This window comes from Pleurodeles waltl, chromosome 8 (assembly GCF_031143425.1).
Source record: "Pleurodeles waltl isolate 20211129_DDA chromosome 8, aPleWal1.hap1.20221129, whole genome shotgun sequence".
In the NCBI taxonomy this organism is placed as follows: Eukaryota; Metazoa; Chordata; class Amphibia; order Caudata; family Salamandridae; genus Pleurodeles; species Pleurodeles waltl.
The window spans coordinates 460,742,118-460,764,243 of NC_090447.1; the positions used below are offsets into that span (position 1 = coordinate 460,742,118).

The window sequence follows — 22,126 nt, forward strand, 5'->3', positions numbered from 1 at the left end:
CAAAATAAAGGCTTTTTCGCTTCACAAATAGTGAGCCTGTTGCCTGAATTGGGATTGTTGTTATGTTTGAGGCAGCTGTGCATGGCAGAAGGAAGCCATGCACCGTAGTCACAACTTCCAGTTTATGTATGCCTGGTAATATCTTAAGTAAATGGAATAGTGACCGGGAATAGCTAAAGATCATGACCTTTGCCAAGGGCCTTGTATAGGATCAACTCTGCAAGTGTAAGGATTAGTTACACTACAAATCATCATTTGGTAATGTTCTGTTAGTTTGCAAGTTTATTAAAAAAAAAAAGTGTGTAAAGCTATGTGTTGCCTTAAAGTATGCTTGCACTCCAGTCACCCCTGTTTAGTTGGAGTTGTCCTTGTTTTCAGCTCTTGGTGGAAGTTGCATTTCTGTTGGGTTACGTTTTCAATAATTTTATTTCTTAAATATTCAAAACTAAGAATATCCAGGAGTGATAAATATTTTGGTATAATTGTTGAGATTACAATTGCAACAGATAGCCTGCTTAAAGAGAATCTACAGGGAGGCAACCAGTAGTGCGCTATCCCCATGCAATGTGGAACATAGGCAAAGCCAATAGATTTAGCCTTTGAGACCCATTGGCTAAGTCAGTGGTTTTTCTTGTCTGCTAATGCTCTGTTAGCATGAAGGAGTGTTTTTTAAAAGTGCTACTGTATTACTTGGTGCATGTCTGTTGAATGCATGTTTGCGCCTACAAAATGAAGTTGCAACTTGGTGTATGCTTTTTTAATTCTAACCAATGTTAGGGAGGGGTTGGGATTGAAGCAAATTGGAGGACACGGGGAAGAGGAGGACACAGGCGAGTGACAGCAATGTTGAACGCTGGGTGAAGAAGCATTCAGATGAACATGGATATCATGCAGGAGACAAAGGGCACATAAGTACAGACAAATGAGTAAAATTTAGGAGGGCGGGTGTAGGCACAGAAACGCATGCTTGAAAGCAGCATGGAGGTGGGTGGGTGGCACAGAAGCCCAAGAGAGCAACACGAGTGAGTTGTGATTAGAAGCACAAGAGTGAGAGAAAGCAACATTGAGAGGATTAAAATCCGTAAGGAAGACCACTGTAAAGACCATGCCATTTTGTTGAGTACTTGATCAAAAAGAAAAAAAATACAGCTTCAGAAGTGTGCAGTGAAAGAAGCAGTAGTTTAGCCATGCTCCATGGGTGGGGCAAACAAAAGGAGGAAGTGAAGCCCACTTAAGGTAACTATAAGGAAGCAAGGAAATGATTGACAATAAAGCTAACCACTGGTAAGCAAGGGGGAGTGTTCTAATACCACTGTGGGCTGACAGGATCTCGTATAACAGTTAGGGCGTGCACTGTCCAGTAGGCTGCAACCTAAAATTGATCCCTAAAGTTGTACTGATATTGCATTATGATACTTGGTAATCCCTTTACTCTCTTACTCCAATGTACGTTTTCATCCTGTTATTGTAAACTGTTTTGAGAATGACAGATTTGTTATGCTTTAATTTCAGAACGTCAGTCTGAGCTACCAACGCAGAGCAAGGCAAGTTTCCCCAGCATTCTCAGTGACCCTGATCCGGATTCCTCGAATTCTGGGTTTGACAGCTCTGTTGCCTCTCAAATTACAGAATCATTGGTCAGTGGACCAAAGCCAGCTATAGAAAGTATGTATTTTGTCATGTTTGCATTGTCTTTTTTCACACATTTATCTTGACTGTTTATGGTGACTGTTTATGGTGACAGTGAATGACATGAAAAGGGGGGGGGGTGAAGGAATGCTAAACCATGCACCATCTCCCATCAAACTTTACTTTAGACAGAAATAAGGCACCAGAAATATATAGAACAGGAGTAAAGACTTTTGTGTCATTTTAGGATCCGTTTGAATAAAATTACATGATGGCGAACACTTGTGTCCCTTATCAACCTAGACTTTGTTAGAGCAACCTTCCTGTGTACTGCAAATAACAGGCAAAATAAGTGGATTTGGTTGAGCAGGCTTACTTCATAATACTAACAGTTCTTCTGTCTCCTTTCTGGGATTCTAAAGGGATGGCAAGGTATAATTTCATATTGATTAAAGCGTTAAGTTCACCCTAGATAAAACTATTTTCTCGCTAGGATAATTCAGTCAGTGGGGGAATAAAAATTAAATATTTAATCTGCAGTATTTGCCAGTGCCCTCCCTACATCAGACAACCATTTTACTGAAATGCAGTAAATCTTTCCTGTTCAAATATGTATGTGCAGTCCTTTAGTGCAATCAGCCTTTACAGATGTACAAGTAATACAGCCCGTCTTTTTATTTATTTATTTTATTTTAACCATTGCTAAAGTTAAGTGGTTTTTGGATGAGTAATTTTTCCACAGTATTAGCATATTGCACAAATTCTCTGCTCTCCCAGCAGCCCGCTCCAGCTCTATGCTGCACTTGTTATTCATACTTGTTAGAAGTGGGGTCTCAGTTTGCACTCTGTCGAAGCAGGGATTCTGCCTCTAGTGAGAGTAAGCGAGATGAACACATAGGATAACCCGTGCCAACCCCATTGATAGGTTGGCACAAGCAGTCAGGCTTATCTCAGAGGCAATGTGTAAAGTATTTGTATAATCACACACAGTAACACAGTAACACAGAGAAAACACCATAAAAGAACTCAACACCAAATAGCCAATATTTATCTGAGTAAAACCAGACCAAAATGATAAAAATCCAGCCTACACAAGCAAAGTTATGAATTTTTAAAGATTAAACTTCAATATAGCGCTAACAAACACAAACGCTTTGAAATGGTGAGAACACAGCGTCGTGACAGATTTGTTCCCAACAATTTGACCCCAGTGGTGCCGGTCACGGAGTGGCACGGACCCCCCGGTACCGTACCTTGTGAAAATGAGGAAACAAGCTGGTGCCCGGAGTCTGGGATCGAGGCTTCACTGGATCCGGTGCGGCGTCTGTTCCGGTGCTGCGGAGCAAAGGAGCTTAAGCGTTGGTCCGAGGTATCTTTTCCTTGCTGTCGAGGTAAGTGGAGTCTGTGCGAATCGTCAGATCCTCACACTTCCGTTGTGGTTGATATCCGGCGGTCATGGTGTGGTGCGGCGAAGTCTGGTGTCGCGGACATTGTTGACACAGCACTTCAGAACTCACGGAGTCATGGACTTTGGTGAGGCTGCTGCAGCGTCACACTCCAGTGAGGACCACAGCTTCAGTTGCAGACAGTGTTGGGGAGTCCGGCCACTGCATCAGTCAGGAGTCGTCCGAAGTCGGTGCACTTGGTTCTTCTTGGTTTTTCACCAGCTTCTCCTTTCAAGGGCCCAGGGACTGAATTAGGCACCACTTGGCAGGGTAGAAGTCTCAGCAATGGCCCTGAGACTTTACAACAGGGGGCAAGCTCAGTTCAAGCCCTTGGAGAATCTTCTCAAGCAGGATACACATCAAAGTCCAGTCTTTGCCTTCTCTAAGGGAGAAGCAGCAACTGCAGGCCAGCCCAGCAAAGCACACACAGCGAAGGGACAGTACTACCCCTTCAGCTCTTCTCATTGGCAGAGGTTCCCCTGGATCCAGAATTGTACTAAGTCCGGGGTATTGGGGCCACTACTTATACCGCTTTCTGCCTTTTGAAGTAGGCAAACTTCAAAGGAAAGTATCTGTTGTTGACAAGATCCTGCTTTGCCCAGGCCTGGCCCTAGACACACACACACACACACACACACATCAGGGGGTTGGCGATCGTATTGTGTGAGGACAGGCACAGCCTATTCAGGTGTGTTAGCTCCTCCCTCCCCACTAGCCCAGGAGCCTCAGGATATGCAGGCCACACCCCAGCTCCCTTTGTGTCACTGTATTGAGGGAGTTCACAACAGCCCAACTGTCAGTCTGACCCAGATGTGGACTAAACAGGCAGGCAGAGGCACAGAATGGTTAAGAAAGAAAATGCCCACTTTCTAAAAGTGGCATTTTCACACTGACAATCTAAAAAACAACTTTACCAAAAAATGTATTTTTAAATTGTGATTTCAGAGCCCCAAACTCTAAATCTCTTATCTGCTCCCAATGGGAAACTGCACTTAAAAGATATTGAAAGGCAGTCCCCATGTTAACCTATGAGAGGGATAGGCCTTGCAACAGCGAAAACCAAATTTGCCAGTATTTCATTGTCAGGACACGTAAAACACATCTGTACATGCCCTACCTTTAACATACACTGCACCGTGCCAATGGGGTTCCTAGGTCATACCTTAAGGATGCCTTATGTGTACCAAAAGGGAAAGTTTGGGCCTGGTGAGTGGGTACACTTGCCATTTCGAATTTACAGTTGAAACTGCACTCAGACACTGCAGTTGCAGGCCTGAGCCATTTTTACAAGGCTACTCCTCTGAGTGGCACAATCATTGCTGCAGGCCACTAGTAGCATTTGATTTACAGGCCCTGGGCACCTCAAGTGCACTTGACTAGGGACTTACTAGTAAACCAAATATGCCAATCATGGAAAAGCCAATCACCAATACAATTTACACAGAGAGCATATGCACTTTAGATATGGTTAGCAGTGGTAAAGTCCCCAGAGTCCTAAAGCCAACAAACAGGTCACTGGCTTCTCGATGAGCTGTGCAACTGTTTTATTTAATATTCCTTGAACTTTTTCGATTCTAAATTCTGAAAGAGTGGCTATTACAAAACATAGGCAGCAAATCAAGACGATTCTATAGACCCTGGCAGTCCTTGTTCAGTGGGATGACAGTACCTTCAAGGCAACAAAATTAAAGATGGAAAGAAGCATGTACATAACACTAAAATCTCTATGTAAAATAATCCCCAAGTCAAGACCTTAATCTTACAACAGGTGGCTGGTGTGCAGCCCAGTTTTTGTTGGGCAGTCAGAGAGAAAGGGGAGTCATTTGCAAGTAAGGAGTCTCTTGAACTGTATTAGAATGTTATTGGAACCCTTATCCTAAGATATATAATCCTAAAATGAGGACCATACCCAACTGTTTTGTAATCAGGGGGTATAACAATGTGAATGATACTGTAAAAACCAAGAAATGAAAGTGGTAGTTGCATTAATTCAGCCTGAAGTGTCCCCTAGTGCAGTGTGACATGTCTCTGAAGTCTAAAAACAATTAACAACTCATCTTGTTTTTCTTGCTTTAGAAATAGGAATTGGTCAAGATGTTTTCTCGTCATAAATCAAAATATTTTTACTGTTCACAGTAGTCAAATCAATTAAATAACTAGTTTAAACTTCATTTTCATGTATCAGTTGTATTTTCTTCTGAAACATTCACAGTTACTCGCCACATCTGTCTGTTAAGACTTTAGGAGATGTGTGGGAAAGAAGTTTCATAGCTCAAAGAAGGAAGTGCTTGGAAAACTTACTCCATCACCACAATTTCCCTGATAATTCATCTAGCAAGGTTCAAAAACCATTTTCTTTGTTATGTTTTTAGACAAAAGATTAAGCTACCCTTTCAAAATAATCTCAGTTCAAGTCCTGTTCTGTTCCCAGCCCTTTGTGTTTCTGTTTCGTAATGACACTGGATGAATGGCTGTGCACAGAAGTTTGATAGCCACCCGGGGTCTAGAACGTGGCACTTGGACTCTCATGTCAGTTATCCAGTGTCCGATTGTGGTGGAAATGAATGTCTTTGTCTGTATTATATAATAATATGCCTGTACAACAGTCCACATTTAATAGTAGGACCTCATTGTAGAGCCCTACCAATTCACTCATCCCACCTCTGCCGAAAGAGAATTGTGGACTGTTCACAGTTGTAAGTGGGCAGGCAAGGTTGTGGCTTTATCTCCCACTAGATTAACTGTAGAATAGATGCAATAGGAAGCATACCATGATCTGTCTTTCAAGCAATAGAAACAAATCTGGTCATGTGATAGTTATCCATCCATGCCCTCCCCCAAAGTCCATCTAGGAGAGGAAACAAATCGACCATTACAGCTCATGTATGATACCTATAGTTGCCAGATTCTACTAAGGAGCGATCGTTTGGTGACCCTAATGCCATTTGCTTGTCGGATGAACCTCCGCAGTGTAGTCTGAATTGGTTGCAAAAGTGACAATCACTGTGGGGCGTGTCTGAACTAGATGCAGTTAGATAGAAGTTCATCTGGATGTGCAACCCCCATGTGGCCCCACCCCCTTCATTTTAATGAGCAGTGTGGTAGTTTGTAAAGATATAAAATACTTTCCTAGATACCATATGTTTTGTGTCCCAGAAGAAATTAAGTTGGTCTCCAGAGGATTTACGAACTGTGATATTATGGCTCAGTGGGGCAACACTTGACACAGAAGTATGCGGGGGTCACATGTTCTGGTGTTTGTCTTCTATGCTTCCAAGATCTGTAAACGGAGTACAATTTAATGAATAATAGTAACACCTCTTATTTGTAGCTCTGAAAAATGACAGCTTTGCGATAAGAAGAACATTATTAAAAACTTACTAGAAGCAGATTTCTTAAGTTATGCCCTGTAATTTTTCCTAGTTTATCATGTAACCATATGTCCTGCAAAATATATTACATTTGACAAACAAATGGAACAATTACACTGCACAGGAGAGTAGCCATCACATTATCCGCATAAAGTTCCGGCTTAAAGTAAGTTTAATCTATTGGACACCAAACATTTGCCAGTTTCGTCCAATTGTAAGAGCTAAGAACTTGACAACAAGGGTGAAGATTAAATGCGCAGATGGGGCTAAAACTTATGCAACCAATCCCTTACTCGGGATCCTGAGCATCTAGGATAATCAGTTTGGGCGTTTGGATGAAATGTATGTAGTACCATGTGGGTGTTGTACATCACTAACATGCTAAGAAAATTACATATGTTGGAAATGGCTAGTATTGAACTGCTTCATAGGTCAACACAACAATCTCTCTATTGAACTGTAGCCAACTTTGATTGTGGCCTAGTTCTGCCATTTTGTTCTGACAGCGGAGGCAGACTCTTTCAGAGTATTCTGAAATCGAGTATACCATGTTTCTAATTTAATTTTGTACGAACTGATTAAACAAAAATGACACTTTTTTTCCTACTGGGCAATATCATTTAATGTCCTACATCTGAAGACACTAATAAAAACTGAAATTGTGATGATATACTTGGTGTTTAGTGGGGCATCAAATGGCTTTAGATGGCAAAGCAAAACAAATCAAGTTTAGTTACCCCAGTGTTATGCAGTTTGCCAATAATAATGAAATTGAAGTGTTTTAATTGTACAGGTTTGGTATTTTTAAAAAAATAATGAAAAAATGTAGCGCACTTCTTAATTGAAGCTGCTACTGGCAAAAGGTCTGTGGGGTCCTAAAAGATCAGGGAACTCCAATTCTATCATTGCTGGTAGGCAGGCTTTGTCAAAGCATAAAAACTGGTCCATCAGTGTAGGAGGCTGGGCTGGCTTGTAGTGATTACCAAGGGGTACTTGCACCTTGCACCAGGCCCAGGTATCCCTTATTAGTGTATAGGGTGTCTAGCAGCATAGGCTGATAGATAATGGTAGCTTAGCAGAGCAGCTTAGGCTGAACTAGGAGACGAGTGAAGCTCCTACAGTACCACTAGTGTCATATGCACAATATCATAAGAAAACACAATACACAGATATACTAAAAATAAAGGTACTTTATTTTTATGACAATATGCCAAAAGTATCTCAGTGAGCACCCTCAGTATGAGGATAGCAAATATACACAAGATATATGTACACAATACCAAAATATGCAGTAATGGTATTAGAAAACAGTGCAAACAATGTATAGTTACAATAGGATGCAATGGGGACACATAGGGATAGGGGCAACACAAACCATATACTCCAAAAGTGGAATGCGAACCACGAATGGACCCCAAACCTATGTGACCTTGTAGAGGGTCGATGGGACTATTAGAAAATAGTAAGGGTTAGAAAATTAGCCCACCCCAAGACCCTGAAAAGTGAGTGCAAAGTGCACTAAAGTTCCCCAAAGGACATAGAAGTCGTGATAGGGGAATTCTGCAGGAAAGACACAAACCAGCAATGCAACAACAATGGATTTCCAGTCGAGGGTACCTGTGGAACAAGGGGACCAAGTCCAAAAGTCACAAGCAAGTCAGAGATGGGCAGATGCCCAGGAAATGCCAGCTGTGGGTGCAAAGAAGCTGCTACTGGACAGTAGAAGCTGAAGGTTCTGCAGGAACGACAAGGGCTAGAGACTTCCCCTTTGGAGGATGGATCCCCCCACGCTGTGGAGAGTCGCGCAGAAGTGTTTTCCTGAAGAAACACCGCCAACAAGCCTTGCTAGCTGCAAATCGTGCGGTTAGGGTTTGTGGATGCTGCTGTGGCCCAGGAGGGACCAGGATGTCGCCAATTGCGTCTGGGGACAGAGGGGGCGTCGAGCAAGACAAGGAGCCCTCTCAGAAGCAGGCAGCACCCGCAGAAGTGCCGGAACAGGCACTACGAAGTAGAGTGAAACAGTGCTCACCTGAAGTTGCACAAAGGAGTCCCACGCCGCCGGAGGACAACTTAGGTCGTGCAATGCAGGTTAGTGCCGTGGACCCAGGCTGGACTGTGCACAAAGGATTTCCGCCGGAAGTGCACAGAGGCCGGAGTAGCTGCAAAAGTCGCGGTTCCCAGCAATGCAGTCTGGCGTGGGAAGGCAAGGACTTACCTCCACAAAACTTGGACTGAAGAGTCACTGGACTGTGAGAGTCACTTGGACAGAGTTGCTGGATTCAAAGGACCTCGCTTGTCGTGTTGAGAGGAGACCCAGGGTACCGGTGATGCAGTTCTTTGGTGCCTGCGGTTGCAGGGGGACAATTCCGTCGACCCACGGGAGATTTCTTCGGAGCTTCTAGTGCAGAGAGGAGGCAGACTACCCCCACAGCATGCACCACCAGGAAAACAGTTGAGAAGGCGGCAGGATCAGCGTTACAGAGTTGCAGTAGTCATCTTTGCTACTTTGTTGCAGTTTTGCAGGCTTCCAGCGCGGTCAGCAGTCGATTCCTTGGCAGAAGGTGAAGAGAGAGATGCAGAGGAACTCGGATGAGCTCTTGCATTCGTTATCTAAGGAATCCCCAGAGACAGAGACCCTAAATAGCCAGAAAAGAGGGTTTGGATACTTAGGAGAGAGGATAGGCTAGCAACACCTGAAGGAGCCTATCAGAAGGAGTCTCTGACGTCACCTGCTGGCCCTGGCCACTCAGAGCAGTCCAGTGTGCCAGCAGCACCTCTGTTTACAAGATGGCAGAGGTCTGGAGCACACTGGAGGAGCTCTGGGCAACCTCCCAGGGGAGGTGCAGGTCAGGGGAGTGGTCACTCCCCTTTCCTTTGTCCAGTTTCGTGCCAGAGCAGGGCTAAGGGGTCCCTGAACCGGTGTAGACTGGCTTATGCAGAAATGGGCACCATGTGTGCCCATGAAAGCATTTCCAGAGGCTGGGGGAGGCTACTCCTCCCCTGCCTTCACACCATTTTCCAAAGGGAGAGGGTGTAACACCCTCTCTCAGAGGAAGTCCTTTGTTCTGCCATCCTGGGCCAAGCCTGGCTGGACCCCAGGAGGGCAGAAACCTGTCTGAGGGGTTGGCAGCAGCAGCAGCTGCAGTGAAACCCCGGGAAAGGCAGTTTGGCAGTACCACGGTCTGTGCTACAGACCACTGGGATCATGGGATTGTGCCAACTATAGAGGGGGCAATTCCATGATCATAGACATGTTACATGGCCATATTCGGAGTTACCATTGTGAAGCTACATATAGGTAGTGACCTATATGTAGTGCACGCGTGTAATGGTGTCCCCGCACTCACAAAGTCCGGGGAATTGGCCCTGAACAATGTGGGGGCACCTTGGCTAGTGCTAGGGTGCCCTCACACTAAGTAACTTTGCACCTAACCTTTACCAGGTAAAGGTTAGACATATAGGTGACTTATAAGTTACTTAAGTGCAGTGTAAAATGGCTGTGAAATAACGTGGACGTTATTTCACTCAGGCTGCAGTGGCAGGCCTGTGTAAGAATTGTCAGAGCTCCCTATGGGTGGCAAAAGAAATGCTGCAGCCCATAGGGATCTCCTGGAACCCCAATACCCTGGGTACCTCAGTACCATATACTAGGGAATTATAAGGGTGTTCCAGTAAGCCAATATAAATTGGTAAAATTGGTCACTAGCCTGTTAGTGACAATTTGAAAGAAATGAGAGAGCATAACCACTGAGGTTCTGGTTAGCAGAGCCTCAGTGAGACAGTTAGTCATAACACAGGTAACACATTCAGGCACACTTATGAGCACTGGGGCCCTGGCTGGCAGGGTCCCAGTGACACATACAACTAAAACAACATATATACAGTGAAAAATGGGGGTAACATGCCAGGCAAGATGGTACTTTCCTACAATCAGCCAAAGAAGCGATTTGCATATCAAATGCGCTTGATTGTGTATGACCCCATTCTATCAGGATAGTGTCCAGGACTGATTCATAATGTGTGGGTGTTTCCTGTCTGAATTAATGTAGATTTTCCTAGTAATTAAAGAAGGAAAGTCTTAATTTTGAAAGACACGGAGGCGAGTATTATGCCTTCTTTTCTTGTTTTTTTTTAATAGCAGCAGTCATTCTCATTACTAAGAGGCGAAGTGAACGCTGTCTATGAATTTTTAGCAATAGAGGGCAGTAATTTTGCTAATGGCCACATGATTTTCTTGACATTACCAGGTGTGCTTAGTCCTAGAGGGTTATGCTATGGTTATGTGCAAGTACCGAAGATATTGTTAGAAGCACAATAAATAATAAAACTTAATTTGAGCTTGTAACACTCTCCCAATTTTGTAAATTGATGTTTTCCTTTTAAATGTGACCCTTATTACATCACAATTCTTTTTCTATTAAAAAGAAATCATCCTACTATTTGAAAAATGGTGTGTCCTTAATGGAGGGCGCAGTGTCTTGAGGTTTCCCACATATGGTGAAAATAGCCTTATGAACGAAGCCTTTGAACTCCTATACCATTTGATCATTACTGCTTCTGACTGACAAGAAAGAGGTGATTAACCCTAGGAGCTGAGAGATTGTAAAGCGGTCTAGCAATGTAAGTAAGTAGTCAATCACTCAATCAGGATTTTTAAAGTGCACTAATCACCAGTAAGGATATCCAAGCGCTGGGTCTAAGCTTCTTGGGGTGAGGGGGGGTGGTTTAGGGGGAGGGAGGAGGATGGTTGGAGGGGTGAATGAGTGGGGGTGGGGGGGAGTTGTTGGGGCTTCAGTCAGCTGTTGCAGGATTTCGGTGTGAGAAGGTACAGACTCCCCTGTCGCTCTGAGGGGGTGGTTTGATGAGTGACTGCTGCGTTCTGGATGGTCTTTAGTCTCTTCAGGAGGTGTGACGTGATTCAGGCATATTGGGTGTTGCCATAGTCAAGGCAGCTGGTGATGAGGGCATGAGTGGCGGTTCGTCTGATGGAGACTTGGAGTAGTAATTACAACATGAAGGCAAGCACCTTCATCCATTAGTACATCCGCTGTGTATAAAATCTGTTGCTTCTGCAATTAAATGTGTATTAATTATTAGTAAACACCCAGGTATATTATCATTTTGATCCGAATGGACTGAACTTTGTATCTCCGTTGCAATTCTATTTTAACTGAGATTTGATGGTCTTTATTTAATAAAGGATATTGAATGGTAGAATCCTGGCTTCAGGAAGCTGGTAATTACACTATTGAAAAATGAGGGTGAGACATTTTCTTCTATAAAAAATGAAGTGAGTGAGAAGATTTTGAGGGAGTCGCTGACTTCCCAAGTATAGACAATGGATAGAGAGGAGACTCACTAAACATGTTGTCCTACTCTGTAACCCTGTTGTTTACAGGGGCACCCATGCATGTTTTTTATTAGTCCTAATAAAACACTTACGGGTGCCCTTTATTAACAATAGAGTTAAAGATACTGTGATGAGATTGTCAGTGGGACCCTCTCCACTGATTAATGGTGAGCCATTATCACCCATCACAATACTGTTTGGTAATGCTACTAAATGAGGATCTACTTGCAGTGAAAATTTCATTAGGAGGGCTGCCTTTGCGTAAGCTTCATTAACTTTCGTATCAGAAAATGGATGTTCAGATTAGCTTTCTGGAATATCAGTCTATGGTAGCTTGAGGGATGCTGAGCATCAACTTTGTACAGCGGTTTACCTTTGAAATTTTGAAGCGGCATGTATTACTGTAATGCTGGAAAAAGACATTCATGATAGCTTCAGTGTCTGCATTCACCTAGCTGGTAATTGGAATCGTAATAGAGTTTACCAGTCGATGATGGCATTTTTCTTAAGCCAAGTATTATCCGTATGCTCCTCTTCTTTGTCCAGTTACCAGTATATATGGTCACCAGTTATCTCACACTGAAAATAGAAATCTTTTTACACTTCCTTAGCTTTCTCTCGTTTTTTGTCCTGTGCATCAGAGTTATACGTATAGAAATCTCTCTCAGAAGATTGGAAATCAAATCAGTGACTGCTGGGTTTGCTGTCACAAGTTTGTCTATGTAGTAATACTAACGAGCTTAATCCATATTGGAGGCTCAAAGGCCATATTCCCCTGAAAAAATACCTCTAGAAATTCCTGTTTTCCTCACAAGCTCCTTGAGTGCCATGGATCATGAGGTGTAACCTGCCTCCTGATTGTCCCAATTTCTGTAACAACTCCAGGATAATCTGAGAAACTAAGTGGAAGGTAAATAATCCATGCAGCCATCAACACGGTAGATGACAAAGTGAAATCTCACTTTAATAACACAATAAATAACACGTTGACATCTAATTGCCAAATTATCTCTGTGACGAATGCCTACTAGTCATAATTCGGTACAAAAACTCTTAATCTCTTGTAAAGTTTTGGAATTATACTGAGTACTCTCTATTTAAGAGGTATCTAAATTAATGACCTGAGGAAAGATGAATGTGAAACAGTACCATACTCAAATACTACACTTACCTGTTGGATGAAGGAATCTCCTGTGCCTCACTAAAAGTACACCAGTACAGACTTAGTAGCTTATAGAAGGTGTTTCATAGCACAGAGTTTCTTCCGAACACCAACCATCAGTATGGTCATAGAGGGAGCAAAAAGGATAGTACTTGAAAGGCCTGCTTCAACACCAATACGGAACCTAAACCTAGTGCTACATCCGCTTCTAAAACCAGCCTTTGAGCCTGTGCACAACACTCAAACACTTAACACTCAAGTCTGCCTTCTTAATTGTGATCACATCGTAGGAAAGGGTGAGTGAACTCCAGGCCCTCACAACACACTGTCAATCCACAAAAACAAAGTGGTAATGAGAAGTAACCCACTATTCATGCTAGAGTTGATCTCACATTTCCATCTCAATCTGTGTGGGTCCTTCACTCACTGGACGTCAGAAGAATAGTCCTGTGTTGTTTACCGGGAGCAAAGACAATCACAGGAAGGGAAAGCAATTTTTCATCTCCTGTGTAACCTATTTAAAGATTCACAACAATGTTCTAACAATGTTGCAAGATGGCAGGAATGAAGCCTGAAAGGAAACCAAGTGCACACTCAGTGAAGAGGAAAAAAAAAGAGCAACTCTCCCCTTCATTGCTAATGTGCCACAAAATACATTTGCTTGGAGGCCACATGGTCTTCCATGCACATCATCACTTAACATTACTGTGTGGACACTTAAGCTAACAAGAAGCACAGGTGGTCCAAAAGGCACTTGGACACCTGTTTGCAAATGCAAACTTTTCAACCCAACCTCCTGTAGAGGGAAATATAGCTGCTTAATCCAGGTTCTGAATGTTAATCCAGAAAAGGTACACACAGCAAAACAAATGGTTACTTGCATGTAGGGGTAGTTTTGCAGCCTGAAGAATGTTCTGGATTCACAAGTGACCCATCTACCTCCTAGAAAAGAACATGAATTTGTAATAGTTGAGGTACTTCAGCATAGAGATTAATCGGAATCTAAACCTACAAGAGAATTGTGAAGTGGAAAAAATAATCTGCATATGGCCTTTACGATGAGGGGCATCGAGGGCATACATCTGATCATTTTGTACCATTCCCCTCCTCAGATTAAATCAACTGCTTGATGACACCCACCAACTTAAAAAATAAATAAAAGTGAATCCAGAAAATTCTTCAAGCTGCAAAACTACTCTTACAGGTAAGTACACTTTTTGTGCTCTGCAGTTTTAATGGCTCTTTCGTCTTAAACCCACAGTGCAGTTTTAGTTAAACCCATGCTGTGGTTTTAGCGAGGAAAGGGAAATCAGCAGCTGGAGTATGTGGAGGTTCTGATGTAGGGTTGGAAATGACTGAGTGCAGACCCTGTTAAAAAAAAAAAAATGACTAACAGAGAAAACAAGTGAGGAGCTTCAGGTGGCTCCTCTGTAGCATAGAGTACTTGAAATTATATTAATTCAAGGATTGGTTCCATCTTTCAAAGTCGGTATTAGGTTCTGGTTAGGCTTTTAATTTGTTTGCTCTTTCTGCAGCACCCCACCCCCTTTCATCTGTCACCATCACACCATCAGTGTGGTATTCGTACTAGGCTGCAGTGGTAAAGTTACCATCAGTTCCCCTTAACCTTTGTATATAATCTGCCCATGTTTATATACCTCTAGACTGGTGGTTGTTTGGGATGCAGGCTAGTGTCACCTGTTAAGTGGATGTATGTTTTGGGGTTTTGTGATGCTTGGAGTAACTTAACTGCCTGTGAGGTACATTGAGGGACTACTGGCCCCACCCCACCTCACTGGGTGTGCTGGGGAGTTTATTGAGAACGTTGAAAGGAATTGGGCTGGAGTAGCTCGTGGCTGTGTTCAGTCCACATTTCGAAAACAGCCTCTGGTAAAAACCTCACTGCTAACTCTACAGGGAGCCACAAGCCACATAGGATGAGTCCCACCCAATGTCTGGTAGGTGGCACTGCTAATACACATTCTGTCAAAAACATTGGCTTATCTGCTCTCCTGATGTCTCGGGAGACTTAAGCTGAGCAGTATACCTCCACACCACACACTGGTGCGGGCTCCAGGCCCCTAGACTGGACACAAGCACTTTGGTCTACTTCTGTGACTTTGTGGGTTTGTAATTCAGAACTTCAAGGCTCCACCTGTAGCTACATGTAGAGATTGAAAGAGAAATCAGAATTGAAGCATCAAATTGCTGTCAAAAATTGGAAGTTGTAAGGCGTGTCGGCACGCTTTGGCTTCAGGCGGTGGCCGGCTGGTTATGCACATAGCCTGATGTAAGCCTCAGGCAATTCTCTCTTCCCTTTTCCTCTTGACTTGTTGGCCAATTAATTCTGTCAGCAGCATATAGTTAATTGTTCTTGCCAAAATGTTGATCAAGCCTGTCTTGGTGGACAAAATGTTATTAATTTCTTTGAGTTGAGGAGTATATGCTGCCCCTTGGTAGAGACACTCCTCATCTTTTCCCTCTACCCTACAGGTTACAGCTTCCATCCTACTGTTAAAAGCCTGGTTTGCTCTTTGACCTTGTCCTTTAAGTGAAATAAGTTTCATAATTTGTACCTTCTTATTCTGGCCCTGTTATTTGGCACAATCTCTTCCTGGGCCCCTCCCCCATTCGAGAATTCAAGACACTTGAACCATATTTATGGAACTTGTACCATATTTCTAAAGAACATACAATCAATCTATTTGTTAACAAAAAAGTTGTTTTAATGTTTTGTCACTCTTGTAAGTAAATTGCTGAACCAACCCTATAAAATTATGGGAGAAAGTCCTTTATTTTTTTTTGTCAGTTTTCTGCACCCTTAGATTAGTGTGTAGTCCTACTACAGTGGCTGACTTTCATTCATTTGCCTTGTTTACAGTCGTACCATACAGTCCAGTCCGTGCGTTCTTGGGCTCTGGAGACCATGGCTACCCTGAGATAAATTGATGAATAATGCATATTAGACACCACTTTTTCACTTGCTGCATTTCAACAAATGGAAAGTGAAAGGATAGGGTTGACTGATATATATATATATATATTCCAGAACTGAATTGATTAGAAGATGCTGAGCCCCCTCTCATTTTCCTCTTTGGTCCGCTGCTACTCCCCAACTGTTGGCAGCCTGCTGCCACCAAAGACTGCATCCTCCAAATCCTGCCATATTATCCCTTCCAAAAGCAGCCATATATCTACTTACGCACCTGATGTCTCATGCAGGTGACCAAACCTCCTGGTTTTCCAAGCCTTCTTTTACTGGTGTTTTTATCTCGCCATGTGAGGGCATTCTTAACTGTTTCTTGGTTGTGAAGGCTCTGCCAGTTGTGCCAGTCAATGTCCAGATGAAGAGGCAAACTGGGATTGGATCAATCTTTTTAGCTCAGCAAAACTTACTGATGCACTTATTCCATACGGCTGCAGCTTTGAGTATTATGATACATTGTTTTAAGTAAATCTCAGAATTTTGTCTTTGCCTAGACCTCATTCTGAATGAAGTAGTGCTGCCACAAAGGCACCCAAGGACTTCCATTCTCCTGCAGCCATGTGAAAATAAATGTTGTGCTTTGTGTGGAAAAATAATAAAACAATCCTGTTTTACTTCTGACTCTTTGTGATTGACTCAAGTGGGCTACCATATTGTAACTCATTTTCCTGGTAGCATTTTTTTTCCATGTTCTTTTTTTTTTTTTTTTTTTTTTTTTTTTGTCACTGCGGCCTATGCTTTAAAGATTTATAAAGATTCGAGTGGAGTAGAAAGGTTTTGGTCTGTGATTAGGTTTTACTCCTTGCTCAATGGAGTAGACTAATTCTGGTCTCTGACACAGTTCCACAGTGTGAGTTAGTGGCATGGTTGCGTTCAGCTCTCCCACCCGAGTGTGCCACTATTACTCATCCAATTCCTGAATGAAACACTGCACCAAAAGTGTAAACTGTTGGATAGTTAATTTATTCAAGGCCCAAGAAATAAAGCAACATTAATGATGCTTATGATTCCCTCCTCTCATTTTAGTCTAGTATTTTAAGTTGAAGGCATCCTCTCTGTTACCAGTGCGACCAAGATTACCTTTTATAGCTTTGGCTTAGTACTTGTTTTGGTTTTCCATATTGGGTAATGGTTGAAGCAGTGTGGGGCTGCAGTAGAAGAGAGATTTCACCCAGTGGCCTAAAATATTGATAAACTAATAAACAAAATACAGGTTAACTTGTCAGTGACACACAAGTTTCTCATTTTGTTACAATTGAAGGTAGTCTATATGCTAAGAGTACCGGAAGAGACTAGAGGTAGGTTACTATGTATTAATACTATTGCTATGTTATGGAAGGAGCATTGTCAAAATTACAAATTTCGATCATGAGCTTCACCACTGTGTTTTTAACTTCATATGTTTAGATTGTGGGGGTGACTTCCAAGTGAATTTATGTTAAATTTGTACCACTGTGGTGGTGGTGTTGCTGTTGTTTGAAGCTGTTTTTCTCTTTCTTTTGCAGGCCATTTTCGGCCAGAATTCATCCGGCCACCTCCTCCACTTCACATTTGTGAGGATGAACTGGCTTGGTTAAACCCAATTGAGCCAGATCATGCCATCCAGTGGGACAAGTCTATGTGTGTAAAGAATAGTACTGGTGTGGAGATAAAAAGAATCATGGCCAAGGCATTCAAAAGTCCCTTATCATCCTTACAACAATCGCAGGTAACTTCTCTCTTCTCCATATAGAAAACAAAGTGCTTATATAGCCCGGACCCTAAAGATGTGAGAACCTGTAATCTACTGTTAATGCAGCTAATTGAGTTTCTTGTATGATATATGCAACATTATTATTATTATTTTTTTATTACGTTCTCCAGAGCGTGTAACAAATTCAATTGACATTGTGCATTAGTATAGTGAGTGCAGTGGTCAAGTAATACAGACTGTATGCTTAAGAGAAAGGAGAGAACAAATAGGGAGAGGAGTACAAGTCAACAAATAAAATTATATATGTGAGATAGCAAAGGGTGGAAGTCTCAAGTGACACATGCTTGGTAGGAACTGCAGCTCCCTATCACATTGTTGCAATTTACGGGTAGGTCTCAGACCTGGGGCGGGGGGAAGGGAACGAGGGTGGTGGCAGCTAGTTGCAGCAGTCTGATGTGGGGCGAACAGGTGTAGGTAATAATGTATTTGAAATTGAGGGGCTAAACGTAGAGGGTGGACGTATGTGTGAGAGTCCCCAATGTGCTGGCAGGGTGTAAGGTAGTTGAAGGGAATGTGCCCAGATTACAGGGGGAGATCAGTTTCTTACCTCCCCCGTAGGAAATGCACAAGGATGGCGACCCACTGGGGGGAGATGGGTCATTTGTGGAGATGGTAAACTGTCTCGTAGTGAAGAGCGTCCTCCTCGGCTGTGCCCCACTTGCGCACAGCTCCATTTCATACTGCAATTGAGTGGGCCGCGGGAGATCGCCATTGGAGAAAGTGAGTGCACATTTGCTGAGAAGTGCCAGAGTTGCAAAGTGGGAGCACACCTTTTGCTCTTTCCTTATTTTAAAAAATGCTAATGGAGCACATGTCCCTTGTGTGAACGTCCAGCAGCTCCATGACCGTGTGTAGGGTAGTATGTACTGAACGCCCTCTAGGAGCAGTTGTGTTTTTTTTTTATTATATTTCTTTTTTTACACTGTTGGTTGTATTTGAGTCCTATATTCAAATCAAAGAAAATATAAAAAAAACAAACAAATGAAACAAGTCGCTTGGTTCCCTTGCCCCAGGTCCACACTGCCACAACAGAAAGATGCTTATTATATTAACTGACTCCATAACTGTTGCATAATAAACCTTCAATATCAATGCTTATACCCCCATAATTGCTTTATAAGTGTTTTGTTAGTGCTCCTACAGGGTCTATACTTATCCCACTGTACCTTCCCTAAGCCATGCTGATCTTCATAAATATCTGTGGGCAGCCTCTTGTTTATATCAGTCGTTCCATAGCCATGCAGCTATCTAGTCCTTTGTGCCATTCTTCTACTGAGGGGATGGTTGGCGAGTGGGGCCTTGTTTCCCCTCAAGGATGCGGAGGCTTCCTTCACTCCATGCTTCATCAGTAAGGGGCCGCACGTTTCTCTCCCAGACAACCCTCCCGGGGTCCACAGAATCCGCCATGTTGTTAATCTGTGTTCTGTAAATTTATGGCACTTTATTTTTCCCTAATTCTCCCAGGAGCAATTTTACTCCTAGGGGTTACCTTTTGGGAGGTGTTAGACCCAAAACGTAAAGCATAGTTGCATGTTGCAAGTGTATGTAGCAGAACAACTGACTGCTGTTAACTATTTTTCTTACCCAAAGCGGTATTTGTTCTTTTAGTTATTTATCCAATACCAACACCCTTCAGAGTATATCTCCAGATCTTGATTATTACTTTAGTGGTTTGGGAGAGAGACACATTTATGCTTCCACCATATGACAGGCTTTTGTATTAGTACTCCATCTAAGACTCCTTTTTCGAAAGCATAAGCGTGATCACTTTGAATGTCGTGCCACCATTGTTAACAATCAACTATGAGACTTTTTAGTAGGACTGTATGTTACCCACCACGATTCCCCCCGTCATAAGTAGATCTAAAGCATTCCGCCAGAGCTACTTGTGGAAACTCTTGATTCCATAGTAAGCTCCAGAGGAGGGAGTAGAGTGGAAAATGAGCGAGGGATGTCTTGGAAAGTTGTGCAACTTGTATACTATTTGTGGCAGTGCCACTGTGTTGGAGATTGCAGAACATCCTAATAACAGGGAACGCCTCACCCATAATTTAGTATTTGCTGTCACTTTTTTAATTAATGGTTCCTTTCACATGTCATTTTAGCATTAGGTGTGACAAATACCCCCAGAAATCTGAAACCTAGTGACATTATTTGTGGTTTGTGTGCTTAACCCAGATCCTGTGGGAGTGTGTTTGGAGGGAATACAGACAACTTGACCCTATTTATTTGTAAGCCAGTAATTTCACCCAAAAAGTTGAAATAGCTGGAGGAGGTTAGAGCCCATCACTCTAGATTGGAGAAAGATCTGGACATCATCTGCACAGAGAATACCCTCTTTGAGATGCCCACATCTCACTCAATTCCCTGTGCTTGTGCATCTGTCTAGAGCTACCTAGCCAGTAGCTTGATAGCAATTACAAACATGAAGGGTGACAATGGCAGCCCGGTCTCTTGCTCCTCTGATTTGGAAGAGAGTCTGATACTTCGAGGAGTCCAAGCCATGAGTTCTGCTCATAAAGTCTCTTCTGAAGCTTCCAAATGCTGGGCTCCTTTTACCCCCAAAATCAGCGTACGTTCTTTTTGTCTGTCTCCAACAGAGCCCCTGAAGCACCAAGATAGTCCTTTACATGGCCACAAATGATATCCACTCTTAAAGGATACTGATCCCAATAGGGTCTCACATGAACAAGGTTGAAACTGCTGTCTAAACCTTGATGAATGTATCAACCTGTTTCAGGGATCCTGTAATTCACTTAAGGGAGACCTAAAACCACAAAAGTTGGGAAAAACAGCCCTCCACATGCTTATGAAGATATGTTCTGTTATCAGTCCTGGTGAATGCTCCCATGCACACTTGTAAAATTATAGATCCCTGGCACTTACCAAGAAAAGGAAGTGACAGAGCCTGGGGTTTGACTGCTGACTGTAACTCAAAGAACTCGGCACTGGCTACAGCTCAGCCTGCTCTGTCGTCTCCAAGGTGCCACCTGACTCTCTGGAGTCCACCACACTCCAGAGCACCCCTTGGTCTTGAATTCAGTCAGTCTCATGGAACAAACCTACGGCCGGAACCACCTTCCAAGGAATCATGCCTAGGTGTCAAGATGCATTGCAGTAGTCTTTCCAGTTAGTGGCACTGCTGTATTGTGCACTGACTAAAAAAAGTATGATTGTGAAAGCCTAGTTAAACTTTTATTAAAGCCTGACATTTACAACAAGGCCTTAAACTAAACCAAAACATGGGGCTAAACGCTTTACTGTGGTCTGCAAAGGAGCCAGAAGAGCTTGCACTTTATTGTTAATTGTGTTCTAATTGATTGGTTTCCAATAATATATGGTTTGATTTAGTCCAGACATGGCAATAGAGACTGATTCTCATGCTCTTATCTTGAAAATGATTTGATCTGCAATGTTCTGTGTGCAGTCACTTCAACTGTCTTCAAGCAACATGCCTGCTCTGCTCTGTTTTGAAAAGGAATTTACTTAAGTGTCTGGAGTTATCAGCATTTCAATAGCCATTTGTGTGACCTCTGTGGTATCGCGTTTCAGTAATTACTTTTCTCATGTTGGGCTGAATTTCCCACTTCATTTACTCTTGTAGGCCCTGCGCTATTCAGTCATCCTATTTTTCTCCTTTGCTCTATGCAGCTCCTGAATGGTTCCATAGCATGCACTTAAAGCACATTTGAAAGCTGTAAAGTTGTTGCTTGTAAAGGGGTGTATTTAAGCAGAAATCCATTGGATAATTATTCCCTATTATTTTTTTTAACTGTCTGGTAAGATGGGCAATTCACTTGGAACGCTGTAGTTGATCACTCTGAAATGCAGAAGCACTGCCTAATGAAAATCTTGTACAGCCCACAGTAAGGCCTGCTAGTACAAAAGAAGAGACTGCATTCTGGATTATTGGTCTGGCTTTTCCCATTTTAGGAAGGGCAACCCTCTAGCCCCATGCACTGTCATTGATGCCTCTCCCAGAAGTGTTGTGTGGTCATTCATCTCTGATTGTCAAAGCATCTTATAGGGTGTTTACATATACGTTTGGGGAGGGTGTATCCGAAGCCTTTAGCTACTCCACATGTATTTCATCTAGGTAGGATCATCTGGGGGGGAGCTGTATATACATAACTTGTTGGTGTATAGCACCACCCTATCCTCGTGGTGAGCTAACCAGCAAAAGCCCCCTTATCTGAGCATCTATCCTAATGCACTTTGCCAGTGGCTTCATTACCAGGGCAAAAAGGAGGTGGCGATAGGGGGCAGCCCTGCCAGGTGCCCTGTTGAAAGGGAAAAGGCTTTCCATTAACTCTCACTTGGGGAGTCTTTAAAAGGATTCGAGCATGGGAAGGAATCTGGGGCTAAAGTTGATACTCCTGAGGATTTGGAATAGGAAAGGCCAGTTTATGGTGTCTAGGGCTTTTTCATAA

General features: G+C 42.8%; 1 protein-coding gene across 2 annotated transcripts in view; it reads left to right on the forward strand.

Moving 5' to 3' along the window:
* CNOT11 (CCR4-NOT transcription complex subunit 11) overlaps positions 1-22,126 on the forward strand; it is a 160,154-nt gene that overhangs the window by 9,082 nt on the left and 128,946 nt on the right. For both annotated transcript variants that reach the window (XM_069204410.1, XM_069204409.1), the window contains 2 exons: positions 1,513-1,665; positions 17,449-17,651. In XM_069204410.1, the coding sequence (XP_069060511.1) occupies positions 1,513-1,665; positions 17,449-17,651 (356 nt within the window). The remainder of the gene's footprint in view (positions 1-1,512; positions 1,666-17,448; positions 17,652-22,126) is intronic.